Raw genomic sequence first — 14,808 nt, 5'->3', positions numbered from 1 at the left:
ATTTATTTGAGAGGGAGAGAATGAGAGACAGAGAGCACAAGAGGGAAGAGGGTCAGAGGGAGAAGCAGACTTCTTGCTGAGCAGGGAGCCCGATGTGGGACTCAATCCCGGGACTCCAGGATCATGACCTGAGCCGAAGGCAGTCGCTTAACCAACTGAGCCACCCAGGCGCCCCCTTGTCAAATAAAATCTTAAAAAGATTTTGAGAGCGAGCAAGTGCGTTAGCATGAGCAAGGAGCCTGACATGGGGCTCGATCCCAAGACCCTGGGATCGTGACCGGAGCCAAAGACACGCCTAACCGACCGAGCCACCCAGGCGCCCCAGCACTGTGCTTTTGATACGGAAAGCTTTAGCCTACAAACACTAGGGCTCTTTGTCTCCCCCACCCCCATTTAGTTTCAAAGCCTCTACTTCTGATTTTTTTTTTAAAGATTTTTTATATTTATTTGAGAGAGAAAGAATGAGAGAGAGCACAAGAGGGAAGAGGGTCAGAGGGAGAAGCAGACTCCCCGCCGACCAGGGAGCCCGGTGTGGGACTCGATCCCGGGACTCCAGGATCATGACCTGAGCCGAAGGCAGTCGCCTAACCAACTGAGCCACCCAGGTGCCCTACTTCTGATCTTTTTACAAAGCCAGTACCAGGCAGGCATTTATCATAAGAGGCCAAAGCTTCAAGTTCTCACATAGCACTCCCAGGAGTGTAAAGGTAAATGTCCAAATAATCTCATGGGGCCTGAATCTAAAGCCTGCAATTTATGCTTTAACCTATAGCACAGATTGCAATGCTTTAGCCAACATCACTGCAGGTCTTGCTTTCTCCCCCAGATATAGTGAAATTACCACCTTGGTTCAAGTTCCCTTTCCTGTGTCTACTTGCATATCCCCCTGCCCCCAATGTAATTTTCTGATTCTGAGGCAGCTCTCACCCTCATTTTCTCCTAAAAAAAGAAAGCAGAGCATAAATTCCTCTCAAAATCAAAAGCCTAGTATCCCCCGCCCCCCACGGGCAAAATGAAGACTCAACAAGGTCTCGGTTCAAGTTTAATAGAAACAAAAGACAAAACGTGATGCCCTGCTACTGTACATACAGTTGGCCTGCCCCATAACAGCTCAGGCCCTTCTCTCCAGAAAAGAAAGGCTGGCCTCCCCAACCCCTGCAGAAAAGGCCTGTCCTGTCCCCATACCACATCTGCACAGTCTAAAGTCTTATGTTCTAAGCATGACAATAATACAAGAGAGATTTTGTTTTCATGGCCACCCACTGCAGCCCAGCCCTAAAACGACCCGGCGCTCACTTCTGCTTAGAGAAATATTCTTTGCTCTTCTGAACATCAGGCTTGATGGTATCACTGCCAGGCTTCCAGCCAGCTGGGCACACTGCAAGAGAAAAGTATTAAATCAATAACCTGCTCAGTGGTGAGCTCCACCTTCCTCCCATGAACAAATGGGAGACAAACGGACAAAGGGCTCAAAACCAAATCTGATACCTTAAAAGGCTGAACACTCTGGAACCAGGAAGCCTATGCTACAGTCTGAGATCCTTCAAGCCTTTTAGTGCAAGGCTAACTATAAATGTTATTTAATCCCTACCACAGCCCTAATACTATTACACCTAAATTTGTTCATGTAGCACCTGAAATTTAAAGAGTAACAGCTTCAATTATAAGCTTTGTTCTAGAAATAATCTGTCTAAAATATATATGGCAACACAACTATTAAAATTTGTTAACAGTAGATAGGTGGGTGAATGGGCATTTATATTTCCTCAGTAATTTTATGTATGATTCACATACGTATTTTTAAAAAAACCTTAAATGCTTTTCAACAAATGGTGCTAGGACCAGCTGGATTTCCACATGTAACCAGAATGAAGTAGACCCCTACTTCACACCACATACGAAAAATTAACTCGGGGGCACCTGGGTGGCTCAGCTGAGCGGCCAACTCTTGGTTTCAGCTCAGGTCATAATCTCCTAGGTCTTAGGATGGGACCCCTACACTGAACAGGGGTCTGCTTGAGATTCTCTCCCCCCTATCTCCGTCTGCCCCTCCCCTCTGTGCTCTCTAAAATAAATCATGAGCACCTGGGTGGCTCAGTCGTTGGGCGTTTGCCTTCAGCTCAGCTCATGGTCCCAGGGTCGGGCCCCACATTGGGCTCCCTGCTCAGCAGGAGGCCTGCTTCTCCCTCTCCCACTCCCCAACTTGTGTTCCCTGTCTCGCTGTGTCTGTCAAATAAAAATAAAAATATCTTTAAATAAATCTTAAGGGTGCCTGGGTGGCTCAGTTGGTTAAGCGACTGCCTTCAGCTCAGGTCATGACCCTGGAGTCCCGGGATTGAGTCCTGCATCGGGCCCCCTGCTCAGCAGGGAGTCTGCTTCTACCTCTGACCCTCTTCCCTCTCGTGCTATCTCATTCTCTCTCTCAAATAAATAAATAAAATCTTTTAAAAAAATAAATAAATAAATCTTAAAAAATAAAAAATTTCATGACCTTGGATTTGGAAATGTATTCAATAATAAACAGTTAAATTGGACTTGATCAAAATTAAGAACTTTTGTACAAAGGACACTTTCAAAGAGTTAACACACAGAATTGGGAGGAAGTATTTACACGTCGAATATCTGAGGAAGGATTAACAACCAAAATGTATAAAAAAAACTCCCACAATTCAACAAAAAGACAACCCAAGGGCGCAAGGGTGGCTCAGGTTAAGCATCTGCCTTTAACTCAGGTCATGATCCTGGAGTCGCGAGATTGAGCCCAGCATAGGGCTCCCTGCTCAGTGGGGAGTCTGCTTCTCCCTCTACTCATCACCCCACTCTTGTGCTCTCGCTCTCAAATGAATACAATCTTTAAAAAAGAAGACAACCCAGTTCAAAATGATCAAAGGACCTGAGCAGACATTTCTCCGAAGGGAACACAAGATGGTCAATAAGCATATAAAAATATGCTCACTGTCACTAGTCATTACAGACATGCAAATCAAAAGCACAAAGACACCTCTTCACACCCACCAGGATATAGAGTATTAAAAAAAAAAAAAAAGTGTTGGCAAGGTTGTAAAGGAACATTTAGCATTGCTGGTGAGAATGTGAAATGGTACAGCTGCTGTGGGAAACAGTTTGGTAGTTCCTGAAGAAGCTGAACAGAATTACATGACCCGGCAATTACATTTCTAATGTAAATACCCAAAATAATTGGAAACAAAGATCCAGACACCTGCTTACCATTATTCTAGCATTATTCACAATAGCCAAAAGGTGAAAACAATCCTGTGTTCATCAACAGATGAATACACAAAATGATATATACATAAAATGGAATATCAGCTTTTAAAAAATGAAGTTTTGATACCCACTGAAGCATGAACCTTGACAACCTTGAATCCATTATGCTAAGTGAAAGAAACCAAACACAAATGGACAAATAGTGTTATGATTTCACTTACATGAAATATCTAGAATAGACAAACTCATACACACAGAAAATAGAAGTTACCAAGGGCTGGAAGTAAAGAGAAATGGGAAGTTATTGCTTAATGGGTTATAGCTGTCTGGGATGAAACATCCAAAGAATATTGGTGATGAACGCACTACAACATTGTGTATGTAATTAATGCCACCGAACTGTACACTTAAATGGCAAATTATGCCATATGTATTACATTAAAATTTAAAAAAAACTTTAACGACTTGTCCCCATACCAAGAAATAAGCTAAGTAAGTGAACAAAGCCAGGACTGTGTAAAACCACAAGCACTAAGCTGCTTCTTCCCACTGGTAGCCCTTGAGGGATCTAAAGAAAGCAACCCGTTTGCCCCCTTAGTTTAACTCTGCCAACCTGGATAGCCTGAAGGGTAGGACTGACAGAAGGCCCTACTTGTTGCACTAAGTAACTACTTTCTACCCCTTGGTAAACAAAGGTCTGAGTTTGAATCTTTCATACCTTTATTATGCAGAAAAAGCATAGCCTTCCAACCTTTTCCTACAATCCTGAGCTAGCAACGCTCCTTGGGCTAACCTGAGAAGAGTAAGAGAAAGAAGGGAACCAATCTATTTTTCAATTCCATTTGCTCCACCGGTGCTAACAAAATCTTAAAAATATGTTTTTAAGATGGTTAAGCATCTGCCTTCTGCTCAGGTCAGGATCCCAGGGTCCTGGGATGGAACCCCGCATCGGACTCCCTGCTCAGTGGGGAGTCCAATAAAGGGCTTTGCCACAGCCCACCTCCTCTGTCTTTATGCTGAATCTCATCCCCCAGCAGGGGGCAGTATCAGGAGCTATCTGCTCCTTCCATGCACTAAGGTAAAGCCCACACATGCTTCTACAAATGGTGCCTTCAGTTATTAGTTGCTCACTGATTCCTATTAGCCTCCAACCCTAGCCAAGCCACCACTTTTGGGTCCCCTGAGCAGACACCACTGATTCGGACTCTAACAACTTCCATGTTCTGTATCCTAAGATCAGGTCTGACATGGGCCTTCGAAAACCAGTCTTAACTTTTATCACCTAAAGAAAGAAAATGAGATGTAGATAAGGCAAATTCATCCAAGTATACCTGTGCACTTCATCTCACCTCAGCAGCACCTGATCACAACTATTTCATCCTCAATTACATTAGCTTGGGAGGTTATGCGGTTCAAGATCTCCATTCCCCCATATACCCAGCTCTTGCAGCCTCAGTCCTTAAAAACTAAATTAAGTCTTACTTAGGGTAAGGTTGTCTCATTCTGGCAACAACTATACACCAATGAGCGGAAAAAAGATCAAACAGCTACAGCCTTACTAACTCAAAAGCTGGGATCAAGTAGTTTATCACAAAACTGTAATGAAAATATTGCTGGAGAAATAGCACAAGGCCTACACTCTAGCAAATGCTAGATAAAAACCCCAAGTTGAATCTGCTAGATCATGTGTAGATTTTAGAAAGACAAATTTATAGGGGCGCCTGGGTGGCACAGTCGTTAAGTGTCTGCCTTCGGCTCAGGTCATGATCCCAGGGTCCTGGGATCAAGCCCCGCATCGAGCTCCCTGCTCGGCAGGAAGCCTGCTTCTCCCTTTCCCACTCCCCGTGCTCGTGTTCCCTCTCTCTGTGTGTCTCTGTTGAATAAATAAAATCTTAAAAAAAAGGACAAACTTATAAAATGATTTTTGATCCTGAAACATCTAATGAAGAACCTTGATATTGCATCTCAAACACTCTAAGCCCTAACTACTCCTTAAAAAAAAATTTTACATGAACGGGCGCCTGGGTGGCTCAGTTGTTAAACATCTGCCTTCAGCTCGGATCATGATCCCAGGGTCCTGTGATCAAGCCCCGCGTTGGGCTCCCTGCTCCGCGGGAAGCCTGCTTCTCCCTCTCCCACTCCCCCTGCTTGTGTTCCCTCTCTTGCTATGTCTCTCTCTTGTCAAATAAATAAAATCTTTAAAAATTTTTTTACATGAACATTTATATAATTTGGTTATTTGCTGATTCTAATTCTTATATGATTAACACCACCACAATACAATGTAATTTAAGAATATAAAAACAGGGGTGCCTGGGTGGCTCAGTTGGTTAAGCTGCCTTCAGCGCAGGTCATGATCTCAGGGACTCCCTGCTCAGTGGGGAGTCTGCTCCTCCCCCACCCTTTACCCCCCCCCCCCGGCTCACATGCACTTTCTCTCAAATAAATAAATCTTAAAAAAAAAAAAAAACAGACTGTATTAGAGCTATATCTGTCTAGTCTTTGGGCAAGTTATCTTAGTCCTTTTATATTCCAAACTTCAAAACTGGTCATATATTATCTTTAAAAAAAAAGGGGGGGGCGTGCCTGGGTGGCTCAGTTGGTTAAGCACCTGCCTTTGGCTCAGGTCATGATCCCAGAGTCCTGGGAACCCCGGTGGGGGGGGTGTCCCTGCTCAGCGGGGAGCCTGCTTCTCCCTCTCCCACTGCTGCTCCCTCTGCTTGTACTGTCAAATAAGTAAAATCTTAAAAAAAAAAAAAAAACAACACACAACTAGGGACACCTGGGTGGCTGTCAGTTGATTGTCTGCTGTCATGGGTCCAGGGTCCTGGGGATCAAGCCTCAGGTGGGGCTGCTTCTCCCTCACTTCCCCACTCTGTGCTCTCACTAATCTCTGTCCCTCAAATAAATCTTTTAAAAAAACTAATAAAACAAATATGGATCACAGGAATTAAAAGTTCTCCCAATAAACACTTGTCAAGAATGGCATGCTGTATCTCTAGATGTAATTCTCAAACATTTTTTTTGATCTTATACACACCTGAGGTCCTCCTACACTCCTTTAATAAGTTAAAAGCTGCAGCAGTGATTCTAAATGAGCAGGGCAGAAACAAACTATGCAGCTAGAACAAAAAGCCTTTATATATTCTCCTCCCAAGCTTTTCCATTACCTCACCCCATAACCCACTACAGAGATTTTAACTTCTTGAACAGACGTACTTTTATTTGGTAGACCTTGTTCCTGCCATCTTTCCCATCCTACCACAATTCTGTTGTCAAAGTCAACAGGTGGATTGGCTTACCTTCCCCATGCTTGTCAGTAAACTGGAAGGCCTGAACCAGTCGCAGAGTCTCATCCACAGAGCGCCCTACAGGAAGGTCATTTACCGTGATCTGCCTAAGGATACCTTTATCGTCAATGATAAAGAGGCCCCTGGGAAGAAGAGATTGAAGGTTTGAGGGATATGCAGTACAGGTTTAGAAATCGCTTTGTTAGAACAGAGACGCAGTGGGAATGAAAATGTGCTGGCCTCCCAGACTTGCACTGGCTTTGTCTTCCTGCATAAATAATGAAACGAGGAGTACCTGGCTGGCTCAGTCAGAAGAACCTGTGACTCTTGATCTTGGGATTCGTGGGTTAGAGCCCCACATTGGATGTGGAAGGGAGGAGGAAGGAATAAGAATGATATGGGATTATCCTGTATACTTTAAACTTATATAGTGATGGGGGTGCCTGGCTGGCTCAGTCAGTGGAGCGTGCAACTCTTCATCTCGAGGATGAGAGTTCAAGCCCCACATTAGGTACAGAGGACTTAAAAACAAAATCAAATCAAATAATAAAAATAAAAATAGATAGATAGGGGTGCCTGGGTGGCTCAGTCGTTAAGCATCTGCCTTCAGCTCAGGTCATAATCCCAGGGTCCTGGGATCATGCCCCGCATTGGGCTCCCTGCTCCCTGGGGAGCCTGCTTCTCCCTCTCCCACTCCCCCTGCTTGTGTTCCCTCTCTCGCGGTCAAATAAATAAAATCTTTACATACATACATACATAAATAAATAAATAGGGGTGCCTGGGTGGCTCAGTTTGGTTAAGTGTCTTCCACTCAGGTCATAATCCCAGGGTCCTGGGATCAAGCCCCGCATTGGGCTCCCTGCTCCCTGGGGAGCCTGCTTTTCTCTCTCTCTCTCTCTGCCGTACTCTCTGGCTCTTTCCCTGTCAAATAAATAAAATCTTAAACACACACACACACACACACAATGAAAGGAAAAAGGAGTCTACAGATCAGGGCCCTACCATTCTCCAATACTCTCTGGCTCTTTCCCTGTCAAATAAATAAAATCTTAAACACACACACACACACACACACACACACACACACACACACACACACACTCTCTCTCTCTCTCTCTCTCTCTCTCTGAAAGGAAAAAGGAGTCTACAGATCAGGGCCCTACCATTCTCCAAAAAGCCATCAAGTCAATTAGATAATTTGATGAAATGTCAGTCCCCCTGGCAGGAATATACCTGAAGGAGATGCCTTCATCAGCCTTTAAGACTCCATAGTCCTGAGCAATGGTACGCTTGGGGTCTGATACCAAGGGAATATTCATGGGTCCCAGTCCTCCTTGTTTCTTGGGTGTGTTGATCCTAGAGCAAAAAGCACACAATCACATTCAAACTCTTGTGTAGCAAAAGGATTAACTGTATCTATTCCTTCCCTTTTTCAGCATTCCTAATCTAATTTCCCCCAAAGACCAAACTTTTCCCAGAGTAAAGTGAGTGCCTGAAGATAGTTTAGGTCACCGGGGTACACTCAAGTTGCAACCCAAGCTGCTTCTCCTCTGCTGCCAGGTAATAAGAGAGCAACAAGAGGAAGTGAGAGCCTTTGCACTCCTTCCATCAGGAGCTACAAAGCAATACTTGAGCAAGTCTTTTGTCAAACCCCCCCCAGTCCCAGTTGCTATTGAGTTCAAAGTTCATAGGCAAAATTGACCAAGAGATTTACCATGCCAGGTGACAGAAATGAGAATCCACAGAAGCACCAATCACTTGACAGTTGAGTTTCTTAAATTCTTCTGCCCTGTCACTGAAAGCAATGATCTCCGTGGGGCACACAAAGGTGAAGTCAAGAGGGTAAAAGAAGAACACAATGTATTTTCCTGGGGGGGGGGGGAAGAGCCACAAGTTTACCTTTGAAACACACTTCCTTGCTTTACAAATAAAAACCAAGGGGCACCTGGTGGAGCGATGGCTTTGGGGGAAGGGATTGGGGAGCAAAGGGAGAGGGAGAGAGAATCTTAAGCAGGCTCCACACCCAGCACAGAGCCCAACGTGGGCTCCATCTCACAACCTGATCCAGAATCAAGAGTCATATGCTTAACCGACATGCCCCTGATAACTCTTGATCTCGGAGTTGTGTGTTTGATCCCCACATTGGGTGTAGAGAGTACTTAAAATCCTGAAGCATCGTGGTGACTCAGTGTGTTCAGCATCCAACTCTTGGATTTCGGGTAAGGTCATAATCTCAAGGTGGACTCCACCCTCAGAAGAAGGTCTGCTTGGGGCGCCTGGGTGGCTCAGTTGGTTAAGCAACTGCCTTCGGCTCAGGTCATGATCCTGGAGTGCCTAGATCGAGTCCCGCATCGGGCTCCCTGCTCGGCAGGGAGTCTGCTCCTCCCTCTGACCCTCCCCCCATCTCATGTGCTTTCTCTCTCTCAAATAAATAAAATCTTTAAAAAAAAAAAAAAGAAGGTCTGCTTGAGATTCTTTTGCTCCCCCACCTCGCACAGGCAAGCACACTCTTGCTCTAAAATAAATAAATCTTTTAAAAAAAAAATAAAATCTTAGGGGGCGCCTGGGTGGCTCAGTCGTTAAGCGTCTGCTTTCGGCTCAGGTCATGATCCCAGGGTCCTGGGATCAAGCCCCGCATCGGGCTCTCTGCTCAGAGGGAAGCCTGCTTCTCCCTCCCCCACCCCCTCTGCTTGTGTTCCCTCTCTCGCTCTTTCTCTGTCAAATAAATAAAATCTTTAAAAAAATAATAAATCTTTTGAAAAAAATAAAATGTTAGGGGGCGCCTGGGTGGCTCAGTTGTTAAGCGTCTGCCTTCGGCTCAGGTCATGATCCCAGGGTCCTGGGATCCCTGCTCAGCGGGAAGCCTGCTTCTCCCTCCCCCACTCCCCCTGCTTGTGTTCTCTCTCTCTCTCTGTCAAATAAATAAATAAAAGTCTTAAAAAATAAAATCTTAGGGGCACCTGGGTGGCTCAATCGGTTAAGCATCTGCCTTCGGCTCAGGTCATGATCCTGAGGTCCTGGGATCTACCCTGCATGGGGCTCCCTGCTCAGCGTGCAGTCAGCTCCTCCCTCACCTCCCTGTTCTTGCCCTCTCTAGCTATCTCTCTCAAATAAAATCTCTTTATAAAAGAAAAAAAGTTCTCACCACAATTAAAAAAAAAAACCTAAAGAACTTTTCCTATGGGAAAAAAAGTCTTTAAAGTTGGTGGGAGACAACAATTGCTAAATGCCAAGACTCAACACAGATGTCTCCTAGCAGCTAATTTAGAACATCTTGTGGTAGGAGAGCCTGCATGAAAAAAACTTCCTGTCAGTTCTGTGCTTTATTTTCCTGCCTCCCCATTAGCTGCCAATTATAAGATAAACACGGCTCAGTCTGATTTTGATCTCTAGATAGTTAAAATTAGCACAAACACCAAGTTCTCCAATAAAGAAAAGCAAGACCAAGGATGCAATTACCTACTAGATAAATGTCAATGCATACAATGCACAGGTAAAGCTCAATTGCTGGATTTTGTCCTGCAAGTCAATAAAAAGACCAAAAAAGAGGAAACCAGAATCTTTGGCATTTCTTTCACAATGAACCACAATAATGGGACAGGTAAGGTTTAAGTGATCATCTAAATCACCACAAACCTGTTCCTAACAAGCCTAATTGGACAAGAAAAAAATTTGAGGCAAAAGTTCCAAAAGTCCTAGTAAGGTAACAGGATCTCTAGTTTAAATTTTACTGAAGTCACTCAGATTACCAGTAGAAGTAGCTCTTCAACTGGCCAAGCAGCCTCTCACCATAACTAGTAAGTTGAGTTATTGAAAAGAGTTCCAAATATTCACTCTTTTGCAGGTGGCAGCAATGGGCAAAGTCAAAATAAGCTGCTCCTTTTGACATTTACTCTGAAAACCAGAATCACTAGAAACTCTGAACTCATCTAAACAACTTCTTCAGGGCTTTACCCAACAAGCATTTTGAAGCCTCAGCAGGTCAAGCCCTGGAGGAGAGAGATCAGCTTTTTCTAAATCTCAGTCTTTCTACCTGCCTTTACCCTTGGGCCAGGGTTACCTCCCTGTGGTGCTACTTACCTTGTTTGCCAGGGGAGCTTCCCTCCATAGGGCCCCTCTTAACTGCTTCTCATTCAAAACAAGTGTGAAGTGTTAGGAAACCTTAGTCACATGTTCTACCCAAAAGCTGAGTCCAGGAACTAATTACTATGCCGCTAAAAAAGGTACACTTAACACCTGAGTTTCAGGTTTGCACTTCAAGGAATCTGTGTATCAACTATCCCAAAAGACCCTGCTGTTCCAGGACTGCAAGGTAAAAAAAAAGGAAGAGCCTCATCAGAGCTGGCCAAGCGTCTGCATGAAACTATCACAGGAAAGAGAATTGTTCCAACTGCAACATCAACTCTTCTCCTGGGGCTAACAGTCAAGGGAATGTGCCTAAGCCTCTGCCTAATAATACAGCAGCTCTGACATATATATCTTTTTTTTTTTAAGATTTTATTTATTTTTTGACAGAGAGAGACACAATGAGAGAGAGAACACAAGCAGGCGGAGTGGGAGAGGGAGAAGCAGACTTCCCACGGAGCAAGGAGCCCAACGTGGGGCTCGATCCCAGGACCCTGGGATCATCACCTAAGCCTTAGGCAGACGCTTAACAACTGAGCCACCCAGGTGCCCCTATATTTCATAAACTTAAACAGTTTAAGCTCTGAAGATGAGCTTTCAATGACATGAGATTATTGCCCAAAACAGTAATACAATTGAGTACTGAGAAGATAATTGAGCTAGAATGTCCAGGCATAATGAAGCGTGGGCTTTTTCCGTAAGCAGTCTGAATCTAGGGTGTCTATCACTGACCATGGTTGTTAATCACTACCTTCAACATGCTCCTACCCTAAAGACTATGACCTAGGATATACATCATTTTCCAATCAAACCTAACAAATACAGAAATCTAATGAGCAATCCTAAATTGTAAAATAATTCCATTTTAATGAATCTAATGTAATTACTCTTACCTTTGTAGTCAGATAGGCTGAGATCTTTGAACTGGCCATCTGGCATAACAGCCGTGGCTATGAAGTTGGGGGCAGGATGCCCAATTTTGGCATTTCCCGAAGACATCTTGCTATCAGCTGGAGATAAAAGAGGAAGTGAATTAGACACAAGCCTTATTTTTCTAGGAAACCAACACCCTTCTTCTACTTAGAGGACACTTAGCTGTAGAATGTCCAGTGACCTTAGTATATACATTTTCATATTAGTACAACACATAAACTGAGCTTTCCAACTTCTGAAACAAAATCAGACATTACAGGGGCATGTGGGTGGCTCAGGAGGTTAAGGGTCCTCAACTCTTGATCTCAGGGCTGAGCATGGAGCCTGCTTGAGATTCTCTCCCCTCCTCTCCCTCTGTTCCTTCCACCTTCCCGTGTTCTCAGCGTCACTCTCTTAAAAAGTCTCTGAATATCAGCTTTTGTTTTCATTTAAAAGCAGTTTTTTCAACTGAAGTAACCCTCTATTGCTTTTTCTTTACTATCATTTGTGCAATGGCATTTTCTTCTGTAGTTTCACTATATAAAAAGCACAGAGAATGGTTCAGCCTCAAACCAGAGCCCAAATGAACAATGCCATAGTGCCTGATTTCTGTAAGTGGTCATGTTGCCCTTTCCCTGGACTACACCTTCCATCTGCCTTCGTAATTTAGGAAGCACACTTGACCTTTCTCCAGGTACATTTGCCCAACAGAGCACACAACCCTAAAGCCAATCCAACTTTCCAAGACGCAAGACCAGGGTTCCAGCATATGCTCAATTCCAAAACCTTAGGGGTTGTGTTTAAGCCCTAGAAGTCCTTTCAAAAATGGGTTTCTGATCTCGGGGCCGGGATTCTGGAGCAATAGTAAGTAGAACAAGAGTCTATTTATTGCTGGGTAGTCTGACTGGCTCAGTTGGTGGAGCATGTGACTCGATCTCAGGGTTTTGGGTTCCAGCCCCACGCTGGGTTTAGAGATTACTTAAACTTAAAAAAAAAAAAAAAACTTACTGTAATAAAAAGCAACAACAAAAAAACTACTCACTGCTAAGAAAAGAAATCCTACGCTGGATTCACCCAGGTCAACAAAGACAGGGAGTTGAGCTCTATAAACCACTAAGCCATCAGTTTGAAAGACCCAAGAAGCTAATCTTCCACGTTCCAGTCTTTTGGTGCATAATACCACAACCAAAAAAATCGTTGTGAGCACCGATTATTGCGAACTTTCTACTGCTTAATACCTTTACTACCAAAAATCTAATAAGGCAAGCTGCAATTTGACGACCAAATATATTGGGTGTGAGCCTAACATAAACGACTTTCTTGTCCAAACCTGCTTTTCGAGGTGGTCCCCACGTCCACTAAAGTCCGACTCAGCGCGGTAAAGGCCGTAGGACCTCAAGCCGGTGTGGGCCTCCGTGGGTCTGCCCCCAAACCCCACTTCAGGTTCCCTCCTGCCGCACGCATTATCAACTCCCCACCGTAACACTTCGGTAAACCACCAGCAAAAAAAAAAAAAGCGTAGTCTTCATAGACGAATTTGGGATCGCCACAATCCCTATTCCGCAACACGCAAAAAATAAAGCCAGAGAAGGTAATCAGTATCCGAGACTCCCCATCTAGTCCCAGCTCAGGACCGGGGAACAGCCTTCACCTCTACCACACGACGGGCGGGTAGCCTCAGGTAGTTTCCAGGTCCATTCTAGAAGCTTCCCGAACCCGTCCCGCCCGGAAGGTTATCTGAGGAGAGCCCACCACTACCACGAGTCCGCCACGCCAAACCAATAAGCGCCCTCTACTCGGATTGCCAGGGAAAGAGGAAACTCGAGCCGACGTTAGTCTAAGGTTTTAAACAGGTCCCCGCATCCGCAAGGGCGGCCCACGAGAGAGTGCGCGTACCGCCTAAACACTCTCGAACATCAGACCTCGCACAGCCACCTCCCCCGTCACAGAACCCAAGCTGAGTAGCGTATGACCACAGGAGTATGAGCAAAGGCGACGACCGGGGTGTGCGGAACCTTCTTACCGGCTCTGAGAGCAAAAAGGCCGAAAACAAGGCAGGAAGAAGACGCATCAAACGCGCGCGGGCCGCTGCTTTTATAGTCTGTAGGGCTCTCGCGAGAGTCAGAGCGGGCCGGGGGTGCAGGAGGAGGAAAGAGGAGGGGGATCTAGTCCGAGCCCCGCCCCGATCCAGCGTGCCCCGCCAGAATGACTCAGCACTTTCCCTCGCTGTGGGCGGGCTCGGGCACGGAAGGTACAGATACCCCTCTCCGCTGCCGACGTTTGGGGTCGGAGAGCCCGGAGCGAGTGTCTCCAAAGCCGAGCTCCTCGGTTAATCTGGGATCTCTGCGAAGGTACCCTGTGCGTCTTCCCCTCAAGGCCCAGACCAGGGTTATGGTCCTGTTGACCTACAGAGGATCACGTCTAATCCACACCAAGCACTGAAAACTCTCCAAGTATTTCCCAAATATACAGCCCGGATCCCCACAGCCTCTGCCCTAGTGCTGCCTCAGTATTTAGACAATCTATCTCCTTCATTATTCTGATTCCAGGATTGCCGCTTTCCTTCTCCCGCCTACTTCCAAAGCTGCTGGAGGGAATCTCTGAAATCTGATTGTTTCACTCCTCTGGTTTGTGGTTTTAAAAAACGTGCTCTGTAGTCAGTTTCCTGAATTAAAACTCATTGTCATTTTATGTGTGGCCTTCAGGCAAGAGCCTTACTTTTCTCACCTGTAAAATGGGAATACTATTAATTCTTTGAGATCATCTTTGTTTTTTACTTAGCACAATTCATAGTTCTTCTTATACGTTAGAAACGTTAGCTTTCATTGCTGGAATTCTTCGTTGCTCCTAGATTGATTGTAACACCCAGAACAATGCGTCACTGTTTCAAGACTTCAGGCTTTTGTTCAAATATGAAGAATCTGTTGCCTCCTAGTTGACCTTGGCTCATCCCCAGAATTCCTCTGAAGTTGTTCTGGCTTTTGCTCATCCCCAGAATTCATCATTCCTTCCTTTGTGCCCAAAAATATCCTGTATGGACAAAAGCTGTACAAAATAGCTAAGCTATTTTACGTGTTTATATGCCAACCTCTTCTTGCTAGACTTTCTGGAAAGTAAGATTGGGGTTACACCCATCTCTGTGTCCCCAAGACACAACAGACCACCTGATATAAAATAGGAGCCTGTGGGCGCCTGGGTGGCTCCATTGGGTCTGTAGGGCTCTCGCGGTCTCACGACCACTCAGGTCGTGATC

At 45.0% G+C, this 14,808-nt stretch overlaps 1 protein-coding gene across 1 annotated transcript; it reads right to left on the bottom strand.

Moving 5' to 3' along the window:
* Positions 1–1,001: 1,001 nt before the first annotated feature.
* Positions 1,002–13,686, bottom strand: PRDX1 (peroxiredoxin 1). Its single transcript, XM_028123438.2, has 6 exons — positions 13,579–13,686; positions 11,537–11,653; positions 8,233–8,386; positions 7,752–7,874; positions 6,531–6,661; positions 1,002–1,378 (listed from the first exon to the last, which is right to left on the bottom strand). The coding sequence occupies exons 2-6, from the start codon at positions 11,640–11,642 to the stop codon at positions 1,293–1,295; spliced, it is 600 nt and encodes a 199-aa protein (XP_027979239.1). The 5' UTR covers positions 11,643–11,653; positions 13,579–13,686; the 3' UTR covers positions 1,002–1,292.
* Positions 13,687–14,808: the final 1,122 nt, after the last annotated feature.

This window comes from Eumetopias jubatus, unplaced genomic scaffold, assembly GCF_037043125.1.
Source record: "Eumetopias jubatus isolate StellerSeaLion01/CBP00866 unplaced genomic scaffold, mEumJub1_p1.0 scaffold_4, whole genome shotgun sequence".
NCBI lineage: Eukaryota > Metazoa > Chordata > Mammalia > Carnivora > Otariidae > Eumetopias > Eumetopias jubatus.
The sequence above is the reverse complement of the archived record's forward strand: the minus strand, read 5'-3'. Positions and strand labels throughout refer to the sequence as shown.